General features: G+C 42.0%; 1 protein-coding gene across 2 annotated transcripts in view; it reads right to left on the reverse strand.

Moving 5' to 3' along the window:
- Nucleotides 1–4,516: 4,516 nt before the first annotated feature.
- DNAJB6 (DnaJ heat shock protein family (Hsp40) member B6) overlaps nt 4,517–15,213 on the reverse strand; it is a 54,846-nt gene continuing 44,149 nt past the window's right edge. The window contains exons 8-9 of one of the 2 annotated variants that reach the window (XM_026841719.1): nt 14,138–14,344; nt 4,517–6,160 (exon numbers count right to left, since the gene is read on the reverse strand). In XM_026841719.1, coding sequence (XP_026697520.1) covers nt 6,078–6,160; nt 14,138–14,344 — 290 coding nt within the window. In that variant the 3' untranslated portion in view covers nt 4,517–6,077. Of the gene's footprint in view, nt 6,161–8,249; nt 14,345–15,213 lie in introns of those variants that run through there. The other variant, XM_026841718.1, reaches the window with a different exon arrangement.

The raw sequence follows: 15,213 nt of genomic DNA on the forward strand, positions 1-15,213 counted from the left end.
TGCAGTCTCATTCCAGAGCCCGTGAGAGCCTGGTGAGACTGAGGGCATCAGAGTTGTGTTTCAGGTGTTGGTCTGCTCTTCCTGCATCCCAGGCTTTGTGTGGCCTTTTGCTCTTTCTGTCCGACTGACAGTGGGGTATTAGCAAGTTGATAAAATGCTAGTCATGCTCATCCAGGTGGTCATCACAATTCATGGAGCTGAGCAACAGCCGCTGTTTAACGAGCTTTCCTAACCTAACTGAGAGGGCAATCGAAGGTAGAAAAAAGCTTTCCTGCAAGGAATGGTTCAATACACTGGATCTCTTGAATGATAAAAGAGTTAACCAAAGGCTGGCATGGCCAAAATGTGCAAAATCATGAGTGGCATATGGAAATGGTGAAGGAGGATGTGGTGTTCCGTGTCTCTCCCAATATCAGGATGGAGGAGGGGGGAAATGAAAGGAAGGTCTAGGAGAGAGGTTTAAAACACATGGGCTATCTCTTTACCCAGCAGAACTAGATGAGGAATCCCTTGCCATAGGAAAGTGAGTATTGAGCACTTTTCTAGGTTAAGAGGCAATTGAACAAGTCAATGGAAAAAAACACTGGGCAACAGAAAAACCATTTCCGAATCCAGGATCCTCTGACCCACAGAGATCTGCAGCTGAAAAAACATTTTGATGAGGTATAATTACATGCTTAGCCTGTTTCTGTTCTTTCCCTCAGGCATCCACCATTAGTCACTATCAAAGCCAGGACAGTGGGCCAGGTAGCTGACAAATCATTTTTATGGGTATAAAGCATGACTCACAGCACTGGGAAGGCTCTAGTGCTGGTTACCTCCTCGCCTTGAATCCCAAAGCAGTAAAACCCATGTTGCCACAACAGTACCAGTATGGCAGGTTTTAACTTGCATCTGCTGCCAGGATCAAGTCATGCACCTTTGGTGAGTGTCCCTTCCAGGTGCTGTGGGAAGTGTTTGCTTAGAGCTCCTTCCTCAGCTCTGAGGATACAGTCTATTAAAGAAGCTTCAAACTATTTCTTGGTTTCACGTAGCAATATGCAACAAGCACTGCTCAGCTAAACATATTAAACCATCGAAAGACATCACACATTGGGACTCCAAAAATCAGGCAGAAACACATATTTCATAAGTTTTAACCTAATACATTTAAGAGGTATATTTGCACACTGGCTTTAGCATGATCTACCATTTTGTAGTGTTAACATTCATCTTTAAAACCTAGAAGTAAATTTTGCTTTTTAAGTTCAATTTTCCCAAGTGCAACTCTCTGATATTGATAATGTAAAAATAACACCTGCCTATTCATAAGACTTTATTAAACTGTAACCACCAAGCAGCCTAAAGAACAAGCAAGCTGCTCTGCATTGACCAAAGGATGAGCACTTCCCAGACCAAGACAACCACCCCTTTTACCAAGGCGTGGTAAAAATTATGTATGCTGTTTAAGTAGAAAGGTGTGTGTGCATGCCAATGGAAGCAGGCATTGAAGAGATGCAGTTAAACATCCAGGCAGTGCAGTGAGGTCCTGTTCCCTCCTTGGAGACACCCTAGGAAATCTGTGATCACTTCCAGGCGGCATGGAGGCATTCTCCTGAAATCAAAGCGTTCAGACTTGTTATGAGAGCATGTCTTTTGATCTTCCCCTTACACTCACTTTTTGGGGTTTGGGCTGGTTTTGCAGTGCCATGAGACCTTCTGGAAGAGGCAGAAGTAAAGTCTGGGATGCTTCACTCTGTAGTTTAAGATGTGCAAAATAACATAAACAGTCTCCACTTGTGATGAGAGCAGCAACGTAACCTACCCCACATGAAATGTCATCTTGGGTCAGCTCAGCCACTTTGGAAGTGCTTCTCCCACTGTCAGCAGTTAACACCTAGTGGCCAAGAGGGCACCAACAAAGTATTTAACAAACCTGACACTTCCCAACACCCTGCCTAATCCTATTTGACTAGAAAAACTTGCGAGAAGTGTGCTAACACAGGGCAGCTGAACTGATCATAGCTTCAAATATGAACATTTATTAAAATTGAGATCCGTATGTGGCTTTAAGTGCCCTAATTCTCATCAGTGGAGAGGAAAATTGCTTTGCCTTGCCTAGAGTTTTCAGTGCTACAGGTAGCAATGAGCAAAGTTTTGCAAATAGTGATAAAAAGTCTCTTAGGACCAGATTCCAACTTGCTCATTGATAAGAAAATTAAATATACCTAATCATGGGCGATTGTACCACACCCCCTCCCCATCAAAATTTGAGTTACAGGGGAGTAAGGTGCTCCACAGGCAAGGTAAAGTGAGAGAGCACTAAAATGCGATCTAAGTTTGGACGTAAAGGAGCAGGACTCCACGTGAAGAAAGATAACTGAGATCTGAAACGCAGGAAGGGCTAACCTGTGCATCCCAGGAATAAACAGTCCTGTGCAACCAGCACACAAAGCAAAGGAAAAAAAATAGAAATTCATACATTTCTGTAAAGGGAGAATAAAACAATGACATTTAATCCCACCCCTCGATAGGCAACAGTTTGGTGGCACATGTCTAGGAACATTCCTGAAGAACAAGAGGGTACGAGTCACACATTTCAGATGCGGTTCGGAAAACAGTCAGTTTAGTGCTTTCCTCATGATTATTGCACAATTTCTGGGTACCCGTCTCTCTTCTTTTCAAAAGAAGCATGTTTTCAGTGTGTTGTTTCAATAAATACGTACAAAGGCTCATGAGGTAGTTATGAAATTTGGGGAAAAAGCAAGTTGCTTTAAAAGCAGCCAAGCTGACAGAGAAAACCAGTTTTGTGTTACCTCTAGAAGTAGAATTTACAGGTCTGCAAGCTGCTCACGGGGGTGGGCAGCAGCACAGATGAGAGACTGGGCAAAAACTTGAAAAATACATTTTTATCATTTTGTCACCTACACACTCTGAGATCATTTATTTAAGATCAATGTTTTGCCAAACCTTAATTCAAAGAGCAGACTGTGCACATCTCTTAAGAGGTGTGGAAAAACAACTGAATTTAAACCATTTTCATAGTGGCAGCTTCCAAGTGAGGAGCAGGAACCCTTATCTGTTGGTATTTAGTTTGTGATTGTGTCCCCTATCTTAAGATAAAATTGTTCTGGTTTCAGTGTATCTTTTTAATTATGCTGTTACTCAACTCACTGTGTGTTCTGTACCCTAATAATTTAATTTTCTCGTGGGATACTAAGGGCATTGAAAACACGTTGGGTCTTTGAGCCCAGGTATCTGCTCTGTAAAGAATCATTTCTAAATACATTTTTGAAATTACATCAGGACTATTTAAACTAGCTCTGTTTCTGTCCCCAGCTCTTCCACAGAAGTGCTGTAGGATGGTCAGAAATCTTTTCCCAACTTTCACAATACGTTTATCCACAGCCAGTTGTGCTGTCTCACACCCACCTGCATTTTTCCTGCCCCAACACATACTTTAAGTAACCATATCATCATGCGGCCTTCACCTCTGTCAGATGGATGCACTGGGATACGAGACCTCACATATGTGCCTGCTCATACATACGTGGCAGACACGGCACCATGTCCAGGCTGCCCTGCAAGTGGCACAGCCATGTGAGCACAGCGCTACACCCAAGATGACAACCTTGCTTCACGGTGCTCAGTTAGGCAGTTACTCTTCAGTTAAAATCCAGAAATAATCAGGCTGGGAAAGAAGAACTTAAGCTCAGTGGCCATGGGCCTGAATTTCTTAATTCCTGAGCAAGGTTGGGCAGATTCTAGGTAGTTATAGGAAAGATTGTGCCCATCATTCCCTCCTCTGGGGACTCGGTGTTTCCCAGGAGTTTCTCCCTGCAGGAGGCACAGGGCGTAGGAGTCCAGCTGCAAGCACACCAGCACCTTCCCAGTGGATAGATGTCCTTGGTGAGACAGGCTTCCGAACTGATTGAGAGCCTACCTCCCGGTCTCCTAATTAATGCTCTGTCCTCCTCCTTCAAGCCTAACACAGGGATCAGAGTCAAGAAGATATATATGTACCAAATACTGGTTTGGTCCAACTCTTCAAGGTACATTCCTGATCCAGACCCACTCTGTCCTATGACGTGAGGCTGCTCACAGCACAGGGACAGCCCGGGGGAGACGAGCCCGATGCTGGTGTCACCTCTCCTGTGTTTCCAAAGCATGCACCATTTTCCGAACAAATAGGGAGCACTAATAGCTTAAAACTGGCAAATGTACTGGGGAGAGGGCTTGTTCCAGACTATGGAAAGTGTACTAAATAGGATGCAATTCAAAGTGTTGTGTATTATCCAGGATGATCCTTACAGTGATCTTTCCAGCCAGAAAAACCCTTCATTTTCCAGTATCAGCCATTTGACACAGGGACTGTATCGACTTGCTCATGGATTCAGAAAAAGGAATAACTTGGTATGCTTGTGAGTGTTCTGTAAGTGTGCATTCTCCCCATTGAGCTTACAGCCTAAACTTTAATTGAAACTAAACATGAACTGGTATCAGGTGTAGTCTACATTACAGTGCAAGAGGACAAAGAATAAAGAAGAATTTGCTTTATTTTTAAATATTAGTAACACTGCACAAAACAAAAAAAAGTGGTACTTAAGTGACAGAAACCCAGTACTCAGTCTTATTTCATATTAAACATAATTAAAATACCCTAACAGAGTTCATGTATGGCTATATGTTTGCATAGGGTTATACTGGGTAACATGAGCATTCGAAGCTAAACCATTCAGACACCAGAGACACCAGAATTTGTTATATCAAACCATGCTAGAATGCAGACTTGATTTTTCTGTTTAGCTTCTTCCTTACACCATTATGTGCATTCCTACATTTTTTAAACGTTAGGATGAGTGAGTTTCTCCAGGAACTGTGGACTTTCAATATTGCCAGGTTTAAGTCTGTTACATCAACAACATATTGGCAAGAGGAAGATAAAAGAAACAAAACAAAACCATAAGCTGCTAACTCCTACCTGGAGGTTAAAAAGAGGAGGCAACACACTGACAAGAAACATGCAGGTAAATGCTTAAGGCAACGGAAGGGCTCTGTACAAACTAAAAGGTTAAAAGAAGCAATGTGTCATGCACATGGGTCAAGCATGGGAAGCAAGGAAGTAATATAGCTAGAAAATATGTATTTCTTTTAAATTGAAGACATCTCTTCAAGCTAAAAAAAAAAAAATTAGTCCTGCAGTAAAACCAATGCAAAAAGCTATTGTACATAAAGGTGTAAGTTCTTTGCAGAAACAACTGGATAAAATCTTATGCGGATGCTGAAAAAAATGTTTGTTATCTAAAACCTACTCAGCAGAAACAAAGAGTGGTTTTAAAGTAGCACTTAGATCATTTGTCTCTAGGTTCTGAAAATAAACTTTTAAAATAAGGAATGATTTCACTAAATGATTCATAGGGAGTCAACTATGCTTAAGGAAATCAGTAGGAGTGCTTACAGGAGACCATCATTACACTAAGTTTCTTAAAATCAGAGGATATAACTTCATGATACAATTTAAAATGAAGGAACATTTTATAGCAAGGACAAACCTTTGCTGCCCAGCTTGGGGGAAAACAAAATTTTAAAAAAAAAAAAACAACAAAACCACCATCAAAGTCACTTATTAAGCTTGCATAAATTACCCTATAAGAGCTCATGTCTCAATCCCATTCCCAGTGACATGAGTGAATAGGACTCTTCCTTCAACAGGCCTGATGATGATGCCAGAGTGACCAAAACAGGCATTTGCACAACCCATTATATCGTACAAGACAAATAAAAAAACACTAGACTAGAGTCATTTTAGTCCCCGGGAACGAAGAGGTAAGAAATTCTGTAACGCTTTCCATTCGTCAAAAATAACACACTTCTAACCGAGATCAGCCACGTTTGAATTCCCTAACCTGACTGGCAAGAAAGCCACTCCATGAAATTAAATAGAATAACATAGTGCAATTTTAGTACAGTTTTAAACATGAGTCACTTCCTTGCTAGCAGTGAGAACAATCAAAAAAATATACACAAAAGAGGTGTGCTCAAATGTAACATTAAGTTGTCATTATTATAAAGGTATTGGCAAAGCAGAGAAGTCCATTTTAGTAACTCCCTTTGGTTGACTTCTTCTTCTTCTGTTCCTCTCTCTGCTTCTGCTTCCTCCTCTTGCTGCCTTCTTTGTATCCTGAGGAAACACGGCTCGTAAAACACTAGTCACAGCATTCATGGACTTTTCCCTCTAGCAAAAGCACATGTTCTCTGAATGGTTTAAGGAATCTTAAAGAAAAAGTCTGGTGTTCTAATGTGGTTTTTTTAAAATTATCATTTCTACTATATCCCCAGTTCTACTATATCCCTTACATAGGATAGAAAGAAAACACTAACAATCTCTGAAGTCTGAAAAGATCTGGAGAACTTTCAAAAGACTTCAAAGCCATTCAGGAAAAGCTTCAAAATTAGAGCACATGCAAAACCAGAATAATTTTCAAAACAGAAGCAATAAATAAGACTTATACAGCAGGAACTATTTAAGTACTGGCATTTCCTTCTCACAGTAGTCAGTTACCACGATATTTGCATTTCCATTTTAAGACTAGGGAATGCCAAGAATCCTGAGTGAATAAGAAGATGCTCAGTATTTACCAATACGCATTTTTTATGCAGGTCATCAGCCTGCTCATGTTTAACCATGCACCATAGGTTATATTCTACTGTAGCTCCAATAGTGCATGGAAACACTAAGTTCAAGCAAGAAATATTTGCTACAGATTCCGTAGGCACAAGCTTCCAGCCATGTCATCATCATCCCAATGCTTTTTTTCCCCCACAAAGATAGGTGAAAAAGTTCTTGCTGTGCATTCACACCCTTTCCTCCAAACTTGCAGTAAAACACAACTTGCTAGCAGACTTGCATGGACAGTGAACTGTGCAAAACCAACACCACCTCTACCCAAGTGCATTTATAAATCTGCACTCAAAGCTAGCAAACATTTCCCTCAAATAATCATGCTGTGATGCTTTGAGATAGCTGGAGTGACCTTTTAGTTCAGTGCTGCTCTGCCAGTGGGAATCAGCACAGCCCAGTGAATGGGGCCAGCAGGGAGCCCAGGAGCCCCTGCAAGCCAGCTGAGAGACAGGGCTGGGAGCCAGAGGAATGGCCAAGGAAAGGCACAGCTCTGCCCATCTGGAAATGTCTTTCTTTCCCTCATTCTGGTGGCAGGGAGGCAGAGATGACCCTAAGGAAGCCATGTCACCACTACACCTGATTCTCCACCAGTTTAACACCAATAGCAAAATTAAGATGGGGAAAGGAAGCAGTGGGAGGTCAGAGGAGTATGAAGTCATGCTGTGGCTGAAGTCTGCTCCTGACTGGAGCTCCTCCCAAGCGCAATTAGGGTTGTGCCCACAGCAGAACTGCAGTTCTTTGGTTCAAGTTTAAGACCTAGGGAGAACCACGAGATAGTCTGTGGGCCAAAATCACTCAAGACATTATCAGAAGCTTGAGCATTAGAGGAAATACACTCCCTTGCAGCAAAGGGAAACTGTTCCTAGGTTATCATTTTAGCTCCTACGCTGTATCAACAGCATGACTTCATCTTTTGCAATCATCTGAGTCAAGAAGCAGGATATTTATTTAGAAATTCTGCCATAAGTGATTAGCCTGTGCAAAGTTAGAGTGGAAACCAGTTTTATTGTTCAAGGAGGAGGAAAAACTGGCAGTGCTTTGCAGAATTGGAGATGACGTTATGTTTTCCCCGTACCCTGCCACTCTCATGAGCTATGCTGTCCCTGTGAACACTGCATGAACATCTCCTAACTCCATCCATGAAGTTTACTTCAATGTCAGCTGCTCGGTAACCTATACATTGTCAAAAATTGGATCCCTTGGCATTTAATTTACTGCTGTAAGGCACACATCCCAGAAGGGCTCGAGCATCTCTTTGCTTTCCCACAGAGGCCAATGAAGGCGGAAGAGACGTGCTGACTCTCGAGAATCAGTCATTCGAGGGGTGTTATTCAAAGGATTCTTCCCTTTACTGGAGGCAAAAGCAGCATCATATCAACTCATCAGAACCAGTTTGTGTAATAACTATGAATCATTAACACAGATATTTGGGAAAAGATCATTAAACCCTAACAGGTTATTAGCTTCATAATTTTCTCATTTTTCATTCTCAAAACACTGTCGGTATTTCTGAAAGGCTTCCATATTCAGACATGAGTGCATTTGATACGGCTATTTTAGAACATAATACTTTTTGGGGTGGTTTTTTTGTGATAGTCCATTTTCTTCAAATGTTTTGAAAGCAATTCTAGCAACTCTTCCTTAAAAATACTATGCATCAATGTAAATTATTACTTGGAATGAATGTGATGTAATTCATTGTCTTATAAATAAAACAACTCAAATGTTAAACTAATGTGGTATGAAGATATTTAGGCATTTGACAACATGGTCTCCTACCAGCCTCTGGAATGATAAGGGAGAAAAGTGGAAATCCTTCAAGTGTTATCACTGACACACAGAAACACAGATTGGCCAAAGCAGGAGATAACACACAAATACAGAGTATTCCTCAAGAGAAAACTGCCAGGTCTTTTTCTGTTTCAAGCCTGCTGTGATAAATAATTTCACTCTTGACCATTTCCTTTTCTACCTCCAGCTAAGAAAAAAAGACAGGTCAAACTTTGCCAGTCTGTTAGCTCCAGTGATGCTGTGCTGGGTGATAACAGCCAAAAACCTGATCCAAACAAGTGAAGCAGCTCCTAATCAAAAATTAAAATTGCACACTAAAGATGTAACTCTTTGGTGCTGATTTCACTCGAATACTTCAACCAGCACTAATTAAAAACATATTTTAGCTGCTTTGGTTACAAGACTAGCCCCAAAGTTACAAGAGGACAAAATCCGAATTAGAAAGCAGCAACCCCATTACTATTTGATTCATTTGCAGGGAACCTGTGTCCTGGTGTGTCGGCAGCATCACAAAGCAGTCATAGAAACTTTCCATAGTTAGTGCCTGGCTGAACTGGCTGCAGCCAAACAGTTCTGGAAGGGCTTTGCAAATTTCCACCCATAAAAGCAATTGTTAGCCGCCTAAGCTCTAGAAATGCTTTACAGGATGGAGGGAGAATAGGTTGCTGAGAGTTTCCCCAAGCTTTGACATTTGAAAAACAGATTCACTCAAATGCAGATAGCTATCACCCTAACTTGGTATGTTCTTGCTTTTGTCAGCTGCCAGAAGCAGAAATGGACGAAGCAAGAATCCACACCATTTGGAATTACACCTGGTTTACAACCTGAATAATTTTTGTCTGAAACAATCATCTGCTGACCCGTTCTTCCCATTTCGTCCCCTTCTACTTCCAAACGAAACATAAAGAACACAGAAGCTATTCCAGCTTTCATAAAGCTGCTGAAAGCTGAAACTAACTTCCAACAACACTTAGGCGCAATTCACTCAACCAGACAGCAGGGACCAAAACAAATTGGGAAGCCTCTTTGCTGTGTCCCAGATTCACTTTCCTTCTGGCTTTCTACTTCTCTGCCTTCTGCACCTCCCAAAGGCACAGGTTTGTTCAGTCGCTGACTATGAAACTCATCACATTCTTGGGCAGCAGCTGAAAGGGAGGTGTGCATATTGAGTGATCGATCCAAAGGGACAAGCGTCCTGGGGAAAACACTCCTACCCAGCCCATTTGTGGTATCCTACTTCTTCCTGCCTTGCCTGACATCTGTCTGTTCTACCAGGCTGCAGAGAGCAGCCACAGGTCTGCTTCACCTTCCTTCTGTCAGCACAGAAGAGCACAGGAGTCAGCAGAAGGAAACACGGTGTTCAGTCATGACTGATGATTAATGTGCAGCATTGCTGCTTCTCGACCTACATCAGCCAGTAATAAAGGTCATGGCCTGATTTTTATGGATCTTCTGCAAAGGTGAAGACTTTGGAGGGGCCTGCTTCCACTTTAAGGCTCTGAAGCACTGAGGTTGGGAGTGGGAGGGATTCATGCTTTCTGTTGAAGTCCCAGAGAAAAGAGTTTTCAAGAACTACTAACTTTTTGCTAAGACTGCAGCCATTCTTTTGCCCTCCTTCAGACCATGAAAGCAGTCATGGCTCCAACATGGAGGGAGAGCTTTAATAGGGCATGTGCAAGTTGGGTTCTGTAGCGCGCTTTCTAATTTTCTGCTCTTAGAAGTATCTCTCTAGTCAAAACAATAAATTGCTACCTCAAAGGTAGCTAGCTTAGTTCTGAGTTGCAGCCACCACCTGTTATTTTAGACTGACCACACTTGCATATACCATTACAAAAATTCACTCCAGATCACAGCTTTGGAATAATTTCATGCATGTGACTCAATTTGCAATTACAGCTTTACACTACACTTTCACATTCCCTCCTTTCAGCCCAAGTCACTGCCCAACACACACCACGATTTGACCTACTAATTCACTGCATCCACGCTCCTGCCCATACCACCGAGCACTGCAGAGAGAGAACCCGCCTTTACATAAAGACCTGAGGTGACAAAACATCCCACCCCATCTAGGTATGCTGCTCCACTATTTAATTATCTGCACTGTTAAATCCAAGGGGCGAGTTTTCCAGTTTCACTGGCCAACCCAGTGATGTAATTCCAACTTTGATGTTTTAGGGGACTGAAAAGCTTTAGCAACTTACTGGGGCCCTCCTTCATGCTTGCTCACTGTACTATTTTCATTACCAATTCTGCCTAGAATTGCTACAAGAACATACCAAGCCAGATACAACCTGCTTGCTGCTATTAATTAAGGTAACACCATTACTGAAGAGAGTCCAAGGTTCTACTCCCACACGGCAAGCAAAAGCTTGCAAGGCTGTGCAGCCTTGGAGGCCCTTCCACGTGCAACACAGCCACCTTCTAAAGGAAGCCAACGGGTAACGGGATGCTCTCTCGTACTAGCAGCCAAAAAACCATGCGTGAAGGCAGCTCTGGCTAAGCCAGGGAACAACCAGCCAGCCTCCAAATCCACCAGCCAATCTTCCCACCCTCAGCCTGCAGAAGAGTGTGGCTGTTACCCCATCCCACTCACATGCAGTTACAGCCAGGGGATGTGAAGCAAAGGGAGAGTGAACTCCCTCCCATCTTTGCACCTCCAGCATTCCTTGCGTATTAGATTTCCACAGAAAACAGTGGCTTTGCTTTCCTTTCTCATTCCATTACATGCCCAAATACAAGTATGCGAGGGAATTATAAACTACTTAGTTCAGACAACCAAGCATATCAATTTTACTAAAGTGTAATTCAGGAAATCATCTCTCGGTAAAAAGAACAGAGACTGCATTAAAGATGAAATAAAGTACAAACAGCTCAACTTTCCAGCAGAGGAGTCCATGCCACAGAAGGACAAGATTAGTTAAGCTAGTTCTTTTAAAGTGGCTTACTCTTCAGGGATGCCAGCGGATGAAAATGCAGCAAAAATGAATTATTAATGTTGTAAGATTTAGGTTAATGCGAGCTATTTCCTTCAAAAAGAAGAGCAAACCTTGCAATATTATCTTCCAAAAAATAATCTTTTGTATCATGTACTTTCCAATATTTTAACAATTAAACATTTCAATCATTCTTGTTAGATAAAGGTCAGCACTCTCAAATCCAGAGAAGTAGGTTTTTAGGGGTAGTTTACCACTACACATCTACCATTAACGGCTGCAACCCCCAGGTCTCTGCTGGCATTAATACCACTTTGACACAGCCTGGATACCACCAGTCAGCCATACATCATATGATCGGGGAGCACATTACTTACAGTATCGGAATTCTTATTTAAAAGTTACTTGTTTGGAGCTAGAGAACTGTTTGAGATATGCAATCACTTCAGAGCACAAGACGTGAAGTTTTATTCTAAAAGGCCATTACAAAATCAGGAATAGTATGAAACTCAGAGTGATTAGAAGTGTCAATGTTTGACGGAGAATCAAATTAAACTCTAAATTTTTTATTAATTACTCACTGTAATGCCTGGAAATCCTGACTACTGAGAGGATTCATCTCACCTCTGATACTGCTTGCCAGTCTAAATGAGTTGGCCAGCCTTTCTCCTTGGGTGCTAGGGAGAGATGGCCACATCCAGAGGGATTCCCACCACGTAGTCAAGACGAAACCTATCTCCTTTTCCTTCATTTTAGTTTGCTACAGACTTTAAAATTAAAACATTCCCACCCTTAGCAGTACGAAAAGAAAGCCACTTCACTGCAGGTGAATCATTAACACCTGAGGATTTGCTTGAGGTGCTCTAACTGGGACAATGTCTAAAACTGCCGTGCAGTCTTGCTGCCAAGGGCCACACGCCAGCAGTAGCAAACATGTCTGATTCAAGGTGGAACAGTGCCCGGTTTGAGGCCAGTGACCTTAACTATTTTCCACCAAATCAAGTGGGCTTTGGACCAAGGCAGAAAAAGATGCTATTCTTTCCCAACGCTGGCCCGTGTAAGCACGGCAGCTGTTGCAGTGATCAATGAGAAGCCAAGTGGGAGCATGTAAGTGGTCTATATAATTACAGAGCTGCACTGGCGAAGCCTGCTTGCTGGGCCAGGGCTGTTGGCAGAGGTGAACACCCATGAAGGACAATGGCGTTATTGGCCAGGGCTCGTGCACGCTTCCCAGGGAGGGATTAAGACACTCACGTAGGTTTTTATGACCGACTCGACCAGTTCTTCAGCAGCCCTGTCCATCAGAGGAACAGTACGCAAAAATATTTAAAGCAACAGTAAAATCTTAAGTGTTCCTGCAATCAAGTTTTCACCCTGAATCTTTTATGGCAACTCACAATCTACTGGTAGAAGAGAGGATTTTGTGATTGCACTAATACTTCTGGAAATTCATTTTAATTGAAAACTTGTGCGTCTTGGAGCATAAGTAGATTCACAGCAAAAAGTCCTAAACAATCTTAAAAATTGCTCCAAAAATTGCAAGGTGCGTGTCAAACTCATATGCTCTCTGGAAACCACTACAAAGTATTATTATGATTACAGAGAACCTCAAGAACTCCAAATGCAGAGCCAGGGTTTTGTTTTGCCAGTTACAGACATAGGAGACAAAACCTGTAACCCTTGCATAGGTGATTTCAGGACATCAGCCCAGAGGTTACATTCAGGCTTCTGTAGAGAAATTTTAAACTTTTTTTTTTTTTTTTTTTTTTTAAGAAAAGATTCAACTTATCCATTCTTAAAGACACAAAACTTCCAGCAACTAACTGATCAAGAAGACATTTATCTGAATGTTTCCATTTTTTCAAACTGTCATCCCACACGATATTTTTAGGTTTTCCCTACAGACAACAGTGTTAGATTTAAAGGCTCATAAACGCAGCAGAAGTTGGTATAGCACTGGGAGTACGTGAGTACGTGTTTTGGGGTACAGTACATATTTTTCATACACTATGTTTACCCTGAGGCACCTTGCATGTTCACACTTCTCAGAACTTCACCTAATTCAGCACTACTGAAAAGGGCCCTTGGTCTGGGCATCCAAGTAGAAAGACATCTTCACGTTTCAGAAAAACCTGTCCTGTCAGTCTTGGATGATCTTTGACCACAGGTTCAAATTAAATCAAGTAGTTATGAGGACTTTGTTGTCCAAGATAGCCTCTGGACTATATTGCCAAAACATTACAGACAGGAAATATATCAAAGGACTAATTATTTCCAAAAATAACTGGGACAGTTGCTGCACTTCCATATTCATCTGAACAGTCTCAGACTTCTCTATTAGGATTTAGGAGCCTAAAATTGCAGTTTCCAGAAATAGTATGAAGCTGCTTGAACCTCTTCTTTGACAAGGAAGCCAAGCATAATTTAAGTAAATGAATGTGCAAAGTATTGTGATTAGTTAATCTCTAAGAGGCCTTCACTTTTAAGAACAAAGAGCACAGGCACTTCAGCAGCATAACAATATTTGCCCTGGATCCTTGAATATCCCAGGGCATTTATGAATCTAGACTAAATTGAAGAGCAGAGCTAATACAGGATGAAGGCACACAAGCTGCCATTTATTATCTACCAGGGAGCTAACATTAAGTCAACACACAGCAACAACCTCTTGCTTGGCTTTTTGGTTTGGGATTTTTACTAGCTGATGGATCCTTTTCTGCACATTTCTCATCAACATGCTTGTGCACACCTGATAAATAAAAAGGGGTCTCCAAGCTGCTTGTAACCCGGCTTCTATCTTGTTCTTCCACCTCATCACTATTATAATGATAGGTATATCTGGGGGAACTGGCAGGCTTGTGAGACTTCAGCAGGCGAGGGTTGGTCGGCTGGAAAGGCAGGGCATGTTGTCCTCTCCGTCTGCACTCCTCAGCAAAGGCTTCTTCATCTGCCTCACCTGAAAAAGCAAAGAGTGAAAGAAAAGTGAGCTGCACCCAAAATGTTTAAGCTTAGACTGAAAAAAACTCAAAACTGGGCTGGAAATTGGGTGTCACAAAAGTACTGCCTTGGCTGTGGTTAGCTCACACATAATCCTGTCTATCTGCCAAATAGGGAGTGTCTGGAGCAGAAAGCTCCATCAACGGCCTCTCACCACACTGAAGCCACCCAAAAATTTCAGCTAGATATGACAGCTGTGGGGCCACTGTTTCCTTTTTCCCAAAAGGCAGTACGAGTGAGCTGAGCACATGGCCCTGGATGGCATGTTGTCTCATCCCACCTCACCTGGCCTGAGAAGGCTTAGCCCTGCTCAAGGAAAATCTGTAGGGAAAGGAGGAAGAAATACCCAAGCTGACTACAGGAATGGTGGGAGAAAAACAAAGCTAACGTGGGTTCAGAGGGGCTGGATGTTGGACATCCACAGCTAGAAGGATGGCAGAGACATGTGAAGGACCACATGAAGGAGGGAAATTGGGTTGAAGATGTAAGAGTTAAGCACAGTCTGGAAGATAAAGCACACAAGCACAGCAAAGGCAAATGAACACAGTGGAAGCGTTTGCAAGAATTAATATGAAAGATGAGGTACTTCAGTCATACTCATGCTGTTTTGCAGATAACACTTTCCTTTGCTGCAGAAATTGTAATAGTACCAATGCTGCAAAGTAGAGAAATCAGCTACCGTAACAAAGAAATAACAAAAAAACAAGAAAACAGCAAAACCACACATCAAAAATCAAACAGTAAGATAACAAATAAAAAAGCCAAATACATTCAACAAGGAAAATAAGGGGGGGGAGTGAGAAGAAAGGTGTGTACCACATTTGTCTC

Source organism: Athene cunicularia, assembly GCF_003259725.1.
Source record: "Athene cunicularia isolate RWA chromosome 2 unlocalized genomic scaffold, athCun1 chr2_part1, whole genome shotgun sequence".
NCBI classification, from domain to species: Eukaryota; Metazoa; Chordata; class Aves; order Strigiformes; family Strigidae; genus Athene; species Athene cunicularia.